The 12,550-nt window shown below is 40.6% G+C and overlaps 1 protein-coding gene across 28 annotated transcripts in view; it reads left to right on the plus strand.

Annotated features, from left to right (window-relative positions):
- ELAVL2 (ELAV like RNA binding protein 2) overlaps positions 1-12,550 on the plus strand; it is a 142,019-nt gene that overhangs the window by 71,165 nt on the left and 58,304 nt on the right. Inside the window, exon 4 of one of the 28 annotated variants that reach the window (XM_086414264.1) lies at positions 5,231-6,522. The exons of the other annotated variants lie outside the window; for them this stretch is intronic. Within the exon in view, the coding sequence (XP_086270390.1) occupies positions 5,231-5,364 (134 nt within the window). The 3' untranslated portion in view covers positions 5,365-6,522. Of the gene's footprint in view, positions 1-5,230; positions 6,523-12,550 lie in introns of those variants that run through there. 28 annotated transcript variants of the gene reach the window in all.

The raw sequence follows: 12,550 nt of genomic DNA on the forward strand, positions 1-12,550 counted from the left end.
GTTCTCCATCTCCATTGGTAAGAGTGGCTCTCCTTTTCCTGGTAGAGGAGAGGGGAACACTTTCACAAGGGAAGTTTATAACCTGTTTTTAGGCAGAAAAAGCTAGGGGAGAGAAGAGTATCTGTTGATTCTTAATTGCCTTTAACTCAAAATAATCCTTGTGCCTATAAGTTTGGGGTGAAGGGACAGGGCATATTCTGACTCTCTCCACTATGAAATAAGTTTAATTCTCAGCAAACTGCGACAGCAGTTTCTTCTGATTGTTGCTGTTGTTCAGTCGCTACGTTGTGTTGACTCCTTGCGATCCTATGGACTGCAGGGCGCCAGGCTTCCCTGGCCTGCACTGTCTCCTAGAGTTTGTTCAACTCATGTCCACTGAGTCGGTGACACCGTCCAGCCATCTCATCCTCTGTCACCCCCTTCTCCTTCTGCCTTCAGTCTTCCCCAGCAGCAGGGTCTTTTCCAATTTTCGAATGTGGGGACAGGACATATTCTAACTCTCTTCATTATGAAATAAGACTAACTCTCAGCAAACTGAAATAGAAAAGTTTCTTCTTCTGATAGTCTGTGGTAATGAAACCTTTAAATGACTAGTTTCTGAAAGGAAAAACATCTGTTGTGAGGATATGGACAAGTTTGGAAGAGAACCATTCTCAATTAATTTGTAAATTATCTGTATTTTTGTTTCTTTCTTTTCTTGATGGTGATCTTTGTATTGCTTTGTTTTATTCCATGAGGAAAAAAAAAAATGAAGTGTATTGTAACTCCCAAGAACAGGTTACCTAGTTTCTCGGCAGCTTTTGAGGAGCTTCCCTGGTGGCTCAGATGGTAAAGTCTGCCTGCAGGGTCAGAGACCTGGGTTTGATCTTTAGGTCAGGAGGATTATCTGGAGGAGGAAATGGCAACCCACTCCAGTATTCTTTCCTGGAGAATCCCACGGACAGAGGAGCCTGGTGGGCTAACAGCCCATGGGGTCACATAGAGTCAGACACAATCGAGTGACGAACTCTTTCACTTTCTTTCACTTTACTGTGAACACGAGATGGAACCTGTTGGTTAAATAAAGTTGAGTTTTGACTTTATACTTTTTTAGTCCTTGTTGCCCCTGAGACTTGCCTGTTTTGCCAGTAGATTAGGAACATAGTGTTTTAGTGCCCTTGACTTTTTCCCTTAATTAGTTTGATACAAAACACAAACTTTGTTAATGTATTCAGATGTAAGTATACAGTTGAAATTCTTCTGTGAGCATTTCTTCTGTTATGTGAACGCCCTTAGTGTTCTTCGGACTTTTCCATGATGTTTCTTCTAGTTTTTGTCTACTTGTACTTTGGAAAAAGTATACATACACACATCTGTACCTCAAGTGATGTAAAATAGAAACCATTTTCAATTATTACTTAGTAGCTGTCATCATAATGATGGAAAACGTAGATGAGAAAAAAGATGGTGAACGAAATGGGAGAATATACAGAACAAATTCTGACCCAGGAATCCCTCCTCTGTTTTAATCTATAGAATGTTAAAATCCTGTTTTTCTGGAATGCAGTTGATTTATCCATCTGTTTTTCCTACGATGGTTTTTTCTGTTATACTACCTTATCTATTGCACTACCTTATCTATTGCACCTGCCCTTGCTTTTTTACCTTTCTAAATTACGAGTACAGCAGAGTGTTTTTATTTTGCACCTGTTGAAGCATTTTAAGTATTTCTTGAACAGAATAGTAGATGATTGAAACTAAAGCTGTGCTTCAGCATACACCTCCTTCCTCTGTGCTTGTTTTAAGGTACTTGCTTTCGCTTGAGTCCACTGCTGCTACGGGATTTTGAGAGCTGAGGAAACCATGAGTGTCTTTTTACAACTAAAAGCGCTAACTTTAAAAAATACTTTCTGACATTTTACTTGTGAGTGTCTTTTGATCTGTCGGGCCTGTGCAGTGGCTCGGTTAGCATGTTTTACTTTAAAAAAAAAAATAGTAATTTTTTGGCTGTGCTGCCTGGCTTGCAGGATCTTAGTTCCCTGACCAGGGGTTGAACCTGGGCTGTGGCAGTGAAAGCCTCCTAACCACTGGACTGCCAGGGAATTCCTTAGCGTGTTTTACTTATTAATGTATCTGGTTTTGCTTCTTAAAGTATCAGAATGTCAATATTTTGACATCATTGGATATCCCTTTATTGCTGATGGTATCTTCATACATTTTTTGAGGGACTTTAAGCTGCATTGGCAGCTCCTCCCAAGTATTATGAAGAGATGGAGTCTCATTTAAAACTACCTTTTTTGTGTTTAACTACCCAGTAATCTCTTATATCACCTTAGGTAATTGAAGGGTCATAGCAGAGGCCACGGTCTAGGACCTGCTGTCCTCCCTGTTGGAGGACCTCTGCCCATCCCAGAGGGTCTTAGGCGCAGCCTCCCTTGTCCAGTGCAGTCCTGTGACTCAGCCTGGACCAGCCCTGAGCCAGAGCACAGAGTAAGTCTGTTCAACCAGAAGAACCATTAGGGCTTCCCTATTTTTCAGATCAGCTGTGATCCACTCCTAGCATGCTCTGCCCATACTGACGAAGATCATTTGTTTGGAATCCAAACAGTTGAATATGGTGCCCTGAAGCCCAGAGCCCCTGGGGTAGGCTGAGTGTGAAGAGGGGACACAGCCATCTCAACCTCTTAGGGCTCAGGAGACTGCTTGGTCACTTCAAAAGAAGAGGGGAGAAGTTGGGGTTTAAACTGTGCTGTTAAGCGTTCCTTCCCATCTTTCCATGAAAGGGACTTTGAATGCAGTGGTAATAGGATTTACCAAACTCTTGTGTATACCAGGGTTGTTATTAGCTTAACTTGGGATCAGGTTGTTGGGATTAACAAAGAAATGAGACAAAATGCTTGCTATCTTCAACTCCCTTGCTAGGGAGATGGGCTAAGGAGCACAGATTTTCGATGTTTTAGCCTAGAAAGAACATGTTGCATTTACGTTCAAATAAAGGCCTGGCCATTTCCTTGTGTTGTAGTGTTGAATTATTTGACTCTGAACTTGTTTCTTCCAATAAAGTGCCTTTCTCTCTCTCCCCAGTCCCTTATTCATTCAGTTAGAAGACAATTGCAGATGTTTTTTTCCTCCAGGCAAACTGTTTGAAAAAAAAAAAAAAATCAAATCTTTGATTTTTCTCATGATGTGGAAAGTTCGCAAAACATTTTCTCTTCTTTGCTTTCTAGATGACTTGACCAACAGAATTGATTTTCTAGGGATGGGACAAAGTGGGACTAGGAAGTACAAGTCAGGACTTGGGAGCCCAGAAAGATGATTAATGACATTACACCAGCTTCTGTGAACTGGAGCACTGGAGTGTAGAGTTATTGCTCTGTGTGGTATTGTGTAACTGTTATTCAGAATGAATTAGCTTGACTTAAAATATGAAGGTACTCTCAGCCAAGCTTCCCCAGTGGACTGTTAACTGGCCTGGAAGGTCAGCACGTTGTTAAATTGAGCCATGAGGTATCAGATGAAAACTAACTGAGGCTTGTTTTCACTGTTACTGATAGCTTCTTCCTTAAGATTAATACCCCTTTAATATAAATCATAAATACCAGTACTATATATTCTGATTTCATCAAGTAAGATTTTGAAGAAGAGAAATGAAGGGATCTGTGTGTTTGGATGTTAAGAAGCCCAGTGTTCCTGTAGTGTTAGGAGATCAGAGGACTTAGGGAAAAAAAATTGCTGTCCCTTGATTTTCTTTTGTTGAAATAGTCATTGAAAATATTTAAAGCATTGCCTTATTCAGTCATCACAGACTTTACAGATTCCAGTTTGTGTAAATGGGGGGTGGCGATTTCCATGAGGGCATGGTTAACTTAGCAGATGCAATTTTACATCTTGTTTTCCTTTTTTTGTTAAATCCTTATGCATATTGTGAATTAGAGTTTATTTTTAGCTCTTAATGAGTTCTTTCCTCATCATTGTACTTTTTGTTGAAACTCTGTTTTCTACATAACACTTTGATTTTGAAGGGGGAGTTTATATAGCTCACAAGTCCTGTATCTATCCCCAGTCTCCACTCCAGTTCAACTAGAATTTGTATTTTTTCATTTGCAGTAATAGATCTGGTTATCTGTTACTTTGTAGAGTAAGTGTGGTGATGCCATTGACTCTTCACCACCTGTTTGACCTTTGCAATTTATCCTGAGAAAGTTAGATTTAAAGGAGGCATAGCTGCTTGTAAACAGATAAACCAGAATTATTTCATTGTATTCAAGGTCACTGGAGCCTGAAGGAGCAATTTTATTTCTTTATATTTTGATGCTTTACATTCAATCTTAAGGAGTCACTGGGTCATTAACACAGTAGCTTCCAAGATACTGTGTTCTGAATCCTTCTTCCTGACCCTGGTGCTTGTCTCTGAGAGCTTTTTTCATACCACTAAAATGAATTACACTTTGCTTTCAGTCCACTTGAATAAAATGTACCTAAATAGGCTGGTTATGGTGTGTCAAATCAGTTGACTTCTCTCTTCCTGTAAAATAAAGGTGCTTTCCTAAATGATCTGAAGTCTTACCTAGCCTTGATTTCTGTGACCTTTCTCCTTTGTGAACAGAACTGCAAAGTTAACTCTTCAGCATAGTGCGGAGGGATTCTGACATGTATGGTGCAGAATCATTCTGCTTCTCAGGCAGAATGATTTGGGATCTAACATTTAAGCTCAAGATATTTAACTAGGGTGGTTTTTTTTTTTTTTTAACTCTTAGTATTCCAGGGCATTTCTTTCAGGGGTGAATTCCCTTCTTTCATGTTATAATCAGGTTAAAATACAGAATTGTCAATATTGATTTGTTACTGTGTTTTTTGTTAATGCATTTCTTTTTGTAAGTGCTGGAAATTGGAAGCCTTTGCAGAAAGGCATGATGGCGTATCATTGTTCAGTGCATTAATGTCCCCCAATTCCATATTTGGGGACATTAAAAACAGACCTAATGAGCTCTTAAAAATCGGAATGTGAGATCCTCTGAGGTCAGGTTCGCTGATCTTACTTGAGATTTTAGTTTCCTGAGTGTTTACTGAAAACAGCATATGTGGACATAGCCATCGGGGGAAGGAGGGCATCTAATATTCTTCCTGGTTGGTAGGGCTGGGCAGAGACTTTTAAGAGCCCCTCTCCCTTTGTGGTGGGGCAGTGGTGAGATACTGCCGATGGACTTAGTTTCGTGTATACAGTTCTTTTTTTTTTTTTTTTTTTTTTTAGGCAAATCAATAGGGACAGAAAGAAGAGGAGTGGTTGACTGGGGCTGGCCACGTCGGGCCAGAGAGAGGAATGGGCTATGGTTGCCACTACATGCTGCATTCCCCTTTAGGGTGATGAAAATAGTCGAAATGTAGGTTGTGATGATGAGTGCACAAGTCTGAGAATATTCTAAAAACCCACACATTGTACGCTTTCAATAGGTTAATTTTATGGTATGTCAACTATATCTCAATAAAGGTGTTAATTTTTTTTTATTAAAGGAAATGTATACAGTTCTTAGGTAGTTTTGGTTAGGTGAAAACGAACATCTGAGAGGGAAAGTGAAAGGAAAGTGAAGTCGCTCAGTCGTGTCCGACTCTTGGCGACCCCGTGGACTGTAGCCCACCACGCTCCTCTGTCCATGGGATTTTCCAGGCAAGAGTACTGGAGTGGGCTGCCATTTCCTTCTCCAGAGGATCTTCCTGGCCCAGGGACTGAACCCAGGTCTCCTGCATTGTAAGCAAGACGCTTTACCGTCTGAGCTGGCTTATCTGCTTCTTAAGACCAAATTCTGCCATAGGTTCAGGCATCAAGCTAGCTGGCTCTAATTGACTGATAAATTACTTTGCAAGCTTGATGGAAGTGCTAGTTCTCTGTTCTTTTTTGAGGTGCTTCCAACACACCTTTTATGAAGTGCTCACTTGTGGCTGACAGCATTCCAGGGGTGGACATCTGTGTCCTCTGTTTGCATCATGCAAAAAGAAATCCTTCTGAACAAGGCTGAATCGAGGACTGTGTCATATTCAGCTTCTGTCCAGAAGTGCACGAGTGAAAGACCCCTTGGATTCTCGTGTCCTGTTGATACAAGACCGGATAGTGTCTCTAAACTAGTTGAACACATCTGGAATACCTTTGATTTGACTGAGACCGCCATTTCTAATGCTCAGTACACTAATTAACAAATAAGTAGCTTAAGGAACAAAGATGCTTTTTGACATTCATTATTGTAATTAGCAGAGAATTGGTTGTTGACTTAGCTACAGATGGTAGATAGTCTTGTAACTAGGCACTTTTGGAGGTTTCTCCTTACTTGTGTTGGACGAACATAACATCACATTGATTCATGACAAATTAAAGAAAAATTTAACTGCAGTGAAATCTACATACCATAAAGTTGACCATGTTGACCATTTTAAGTATATACCTCTGTGGCATTAAATACATTCACAGTGTTGTGCAGCCATCACCACTGTTTCTAGAACTGGTTAATCATTCTGACCTGAAACTCTGTGCCCATTAAACATAACTCCCCACGCTATCTCCCTTAGCCCTTGGCAACCACTGTTGTACTTTTTATCTCTCTGAGTTTGTCTGTTCTGGGTAAAGCAGTGAAATTGTTTGGTATTTGTTATTCCAGGGCTTCCCAGGTGGCGAAGTGGTAAAGGATCTGTCTACCAGTGCAGGAGACATGAGAGAGATGGGTTCGATCTCTGGGTTGGGAAGATCCCCTGGAGTAGGAAATGGCAACCCACTCCAGTATTCTTCCTGGAGAGTCCCATGAACAGAGGAGCCTGGCGGGCTACAGTGCGTGTGGTCACAAAGAGTCAGACACAGCTGAGCACACGAGCAGAACATTATACCAACGTGTTTTTTGGGGTTTTTTTTGGTCGTGTCATGCAGCATGTGGGATTTTACTTCCCTGACCAGGGATCAAACCCCTGCCCCTTGCATTGGAGGTGCAGCGTGTTAACCACTGAGCCTCCAAGAAAGTCCCCCAAAGTGTTTTAAAAGTAAATTATAGCAATTGTTTTAAGAGGTACTAAATTTTTGTCTTGGGCCATGGGGTTTTTTTGCATATTTTATTTCCTTTTATTTCAGTGTGCCTTCAGGCACCAACCCCTCCTTTTGAAATATTTTTTTGTTTTCAAACTTGGTTCTTGCCACTTTCCCCATAAAAGGGGTGTCCAGGAAGAAAAGAGTGAATTTGTACACTGTTTCGGCAGATGGCCTGCTACTTGCAGGGACTTCATCTCACCCCCTTGCAGTGGTCCAGCCTGGTTCGGGCTTGTTTTCTTCTTTGGACGTTGTCTCCAAGCTCCATGGCTTATCGGCAGACCACCTGGAGGAAGGGGTGGTGGCACACACAGAAGAATCAGGAAAGAGAAGCAAAGCAGCTCTGTGCCCCAGCAAGCCCTCTTTGCCTTCATACTCATCTACTTCCCCTTCTCCTGGAGGGGCATGTCCTCCAGGGACGATCGCCTGTGTGAGGTCCTGGGACGACACGGGGCAGTGGCCTCAGGCTTCTTTCTCTTTCTCTTGCTTCATCCCCTCTTCTGCTGAGAACCTGAAGGCAGTCTTGGCAGAAAGCTGTTGCTCAATAGAAGGAGCCAAAGAGGAAAAAGTAGACTTTCTCTTCTATAGTTGTAGCTTGACCTTCTGTTTTTCCTCCTTCTCTAGCACTCCTTTTGCCCATCCCATCCCACCTCCCCTAAAACAAACAAACACACACACACACACACCAAAAAAAAAAAATCCAGCGAGGGAGATCCCTTTTAGACCACTGGAACAATTGCTGTAGTAAAGGAAGCCTTAAGCATCTTCCTGCTGCACCTTTGGGTGACAGATGCTGATGTAGGTTGAATGTAGAGGCAGGTGTTCTGTGGCCTATTTCCACCTTTACATTATTTCAGATTCTGTGTTACTGAATAGAGCAGTCTTCCTTTAAAATTTTAGGTCCCATTTCTTGGCCTCTTGCCTTGTCTATTGGCATCTGCCAAATGCCTGCTTGGCTACAGGAACATCATTCCACACTTGGTGACTGTATTTATTTTCAAATGCTGGCTATTGACAACTCAAGAGCAATTCCACCAGTTGAAACTTAGCAGAAAGCTTCCCCTGTGGTGGAGATGTTAATAATTTTTTAAAGGTCGTCCTTCTTATGGTTTAGGGTCTGAACTGCAGCTTCATACAGGCTTCTCCACACTATGTCCTTTGTGGGGAGCTTCCGAAGGTCTCTTTTTGCCGTAGGGAAGAGCAACTTCTGGAGCTGGAAGGTCTTGTCAGGTGTTGGTGGTGAAGGTGACTCACGTCAGCAGCTTTTGTTAACTGAGAACGCTGGCGCACTGGAGAACACCAGCCAGAGTTGAGTACTTGATTTCAAGGCGGTGGCTGTGTCTCGTAAGAGATCCTGAGTCACAACATATTCTGCTAATCTAACTTCTTACTTTATTGGCACCTTGTTTTTCAGGTGAGTCAGAGTTGGAGGGAACTGGATATAGTTTGCAGAGGGGAATGAAGAATGCTCTGAACGGTGACTTGTTTTGGAGCTAGGATTTAGAAGCAGTACTTCCTGGGTACTCCACATCAGGAATGTGATTTGGAGAAGGTCTGGTTCACTAATGAGTTGTTGATTATTCCATTTGATGGTTGAATCTTTGAAGCAGTCTTTTATTTGAACAGAAATGAGAGAGATTTCAGTTTGTATGGAGAAATCTATAAGACACTTCATGTATCCTAGAGCATTGTCTAACTTCATTATGACCATTCCATATTGAGATATTCTCTATCCTCCCTCTGTCCCTATCTTAAGTATAGGCAAGGGGCCAGTATGGGACCATACCAAGATCAGTTAGGTGTTTTCTCCCAGAACCTCAAGGAGGTGATAGAAGGATGAGATGGTGATGGTGGCCCTTCTCATTAGACACCCTGTCTGTCTGACCTCTGAGATGATTGCTCTTTTCACTGCTTAGCTCACTGGAGCCTGGTTCCTAGCTCCTCTTGATTCTAAAAATTTCTGTGCCTCTTCCAATAAATTCCCTTTTGCTAGTTAGCTGAATGCAGTTTATGTTACTTATAGAACTCTAGTGAAACAATTTTGCTTAATTCACATTCTGTCTCTGTGTGTCAAAATTGACTTTTCAATACACCCAAAAGTAAGCTTACCGATTTTTTGGAGGGGCGGAGCTGGTATCACTTAGACTCAGAAGAGTAACTTTTGTAATTGCTTAGAAGTCCTTGTTTTGAACTTGTCAACTTTCCACAGAGGGCTCTCAGAAAAGGTGCAGATTCTAGGCCTCACTTTCTAGGTAAAACCTCGTTTAGGCCAGAATGTTTTCCATTAAGAAGTTATTTGAATCAGAATGGGAGATTGAGCCCTTTTCTGGCTCAGGTCATAAGACATTTCCAGTTAGTTGGATACCTTTCACACCTGTATCATTCTAACCTGAACTTTCAGTTCTTTAACATAGCATATGTGTTGAACTAGATTCTCTAAAGCATTTGTGATGTGAAAGAAATTAAGCTGCTGTCTAGAGTCCTCAGACTGCTTCGTGGCGACAAAGGTGTTGTGATTTTTTATTTTGGTTTGTTTGGAACAGCTTTTACCTTTGAGTCTGAGGTTTGTTTAAGGACTATTTTTCACTTCCAAAAAAACCACTTACCCCTTTTTGAATAGTACTCTGCATTGCCAGTAATCCTCTAGGCTTTGCATCCTGACCGTTTTGCAGGGTCACAGTTTTCCCTCCTTTGAACCCGTTAAATTTGTCATGTCTGTAATAGATGAACTGCCCAAGAGAACTGCTTACTCTCCCTGAGACTTAGCTTTGAGGAAAACAAAGGCTATCGGTAAAGATGTTTGTTGCTGTTTTGCGAGGTGTGTATGAATGTGTATTTTATAAAGTCATTTGTCTCTGTCTTTCAAATAGTTGACTCGTATTTGATCCACGTTGTCATTGTTGGAGGGAAACCAAAGTTCAAGTATAATTATGCAAAAATCATAGGTGCAGTGAAGCTAATTAATAATATTCCCTCCTAAGTAATATCTTGTGACTTCTCTCCCATTTCATTATGTTTTATGGTCAGCCCTTTCCTCCTTGAGTGTAGTCAAGAACTACCTGAAGAATGGCTGAGATGACCAGTAGTAATGGCATTCTTAGTGATGACTCAGTTGATCTTTCTGGGTGTTTCTTCTCTAGCTTTTATAATCTTCAGAGGTCAGTGATGTTTGATGGCTGTTGTTGTTTATAGCAGCTGATGAGAGTCATAGACCTTATAGAAAAACAAGCTTACTTGTGAATGACCTCCATTTATTCCCTCTGCTTACTCAGTCATCATTTAATTAAAACCCATTGGTGTCTAGTCTTGTGGGAATGCAGGTAGGCTTAGAGGTATTACATTTCTTTGTTCCGTGGTGTCAGTGATATACATCGTTAGTATCAATTTTTTTGAACAGCTTTCAGTTCTCTTTGAGAAGATCAAACCCTAATTTTTAATCTTTATTTTAGTATATTTATTTTTAACTAATCATTGATGCAGAATCATAACTCTTGTTTGAAATAATATCCAATCAATTTTATGTCCTTACCTTGCAGCCTCTTGGGATATTTATGTAAGCTTAAAGGATTAGAATGGGATATCTGTTCAAGTAGCTTTAAGTGAAAACACAGCATGAAGGTGAGAGGAAGGATGGTTTGGCCAGGATATTACCAGGTTTTAGGAAATGATACAGAAAATCTTTGAATAACACCTTAATTAGGTGGTAGATTCTGCACTCTGAAAACAAAAATCCTGTGGGAATTGTTAAAGTTTAACTTAGGTCCTGGTCCCTTGATTCGAATTTTCTTAGAAATTTTGCTTCACTTTTATTTTTTTTTTATCCTAGATGAAAATGATAGAAAATTAAAATGAAAGAACACCTTAGCTTTGTAAAGAACGATGAAATCTAGGGCGGAGGCAGCAGTCAAGATTGGGGAGTTGACCAAGGACAATTATTTGATGAATTTGATAACTAATATAGTTATCACGAGGATTAACCTTTAGTTTTTTTATTTCTGAATATTTCTTAACCAGAAGTCTTGAATTGCTAGGGAAGAGAAGGAATTATGGGTTAATTTCCATGTTTTAACAGTGGAAGGGCTATAATTAAGATAGCCAAGTAGCATAGAATAGTTAATTGAATTTTTAAATTATATGTTTAATATAATCTTTCATATGCTGGAGGCTTATGAAAAATAATTTGCCTTGGTTTCTTGCTTCAAAAGAATGCTGTTTAGAACCAATCAATCTTTATCTGAATCTTAAGTAAATCTCAGAGGGATCTGAGGTTTTTACACATACGCAAGTCACAACTGTAAGACGATAAAGCTTTTTAAACCTTAAAACAAGTTCCACTTCCTTTAGTCTTGGATGTAGCATTTTAGGGAGGAGCAGAGGATCAAGACCCCAGATAAAGTATAGAAGGCTTTTGGGTTAAGGAGATGCATTGCAATTCAGAGTATATATGTGTGGTTTCTTGCTTGAAGATTGGTAATTTAGGTATATATGGACTACCTTAATAATGTTACTATTTATTAAGAGAACTAGAATGAGCATTATATTATTTTTGGAAATAGGGCTTAACTAGTAAGTGATCTAGCAGCATACATAAAGTCTTCCAATTTTTCCCCCAAATAAAGGAGATTGGTTTGCAATATGTAATTATTTGGTACCCTGCCTCCTTTATAAATAGCAAGTAAGAAATTATCAGCAACAAAACAGGAAAACACCTGGACACTGAGGGCTATTGAATACTGAAGTAAGGTAAGGACTAGTGTTTGGTGAAATGTTCATTTAAGTGTTATACTTGTCGAATACCTAGTGTTTTGTATAACATTCTCCAGCATAAGATGCTCCTTTAATGAAAGCGGCTTACTCTACTGCACAGGCCTGAAATTATTTGTGAAACTTAACTTGACAAGAGCAAGGTAGATGGTAGAGTCATAGGGGTGAGCATTAGGGTGCACTTTTAGTCTGGCTTTTGTCACTGATGAGGTATCTTTAATGAATCTAGGTCTTAGACATAGCAGGAGGACATAAACTCCTTGGCCCCTTTTTTTTAGGGGACAGTTCAGTTCAGTCACTCAGTCGTTTCCGACTCTGTGACCCCGTGGACTGCAGCCTGCCAGGCCTCCCTGTCCATCACCAACTCCCAGAGTTCACTCAGACTCATGTCCATTGAGTCGGTGATGCCGTCCAACCGTCTCATCCTCTGTCGCCCCCTTCTCCTCCTGCCTTCAGTCTTCCAGCGTCAAGGTCTTTTCAGGTGGCCAAAGTATTGGAGTTTCAGCTTCAGCATCAGTCCTTCCAGTGAATATTCAGGACTCATTTCCTTTAGGATGGACTGGTTGGATCTCCTTGCTGTCCAAGGGACTCTCAAGAGTCTTCTCCAACACCACAGTTCAAAAGCATCAGTTCTTCAGCACTCAGCTTTCTTTATAGTCCAACTCTCCCATACATACGTCACTACTGGAAAAACCATAGCTTTGACTAGACAGACCTTTGTTGGCAAAGTAATGTCTTTGCTTT

The sequence above is a fragment of the Bos grunniens genome, chromosome 8, assembly GCF_055505025.1.
Source record: "Bos grunniens cultivar Pamir isolate PY7600 chromosome 8, Bosgru_T2T1.0, whole genome shotgun sequence".
Classification (NCBI taxonomy): domain Eukaryota; kingdom Metazoa; phylum Chordata; class Mammalia; order Artiodactyla; family Bovidae; genus Bos; species Bos grunniens.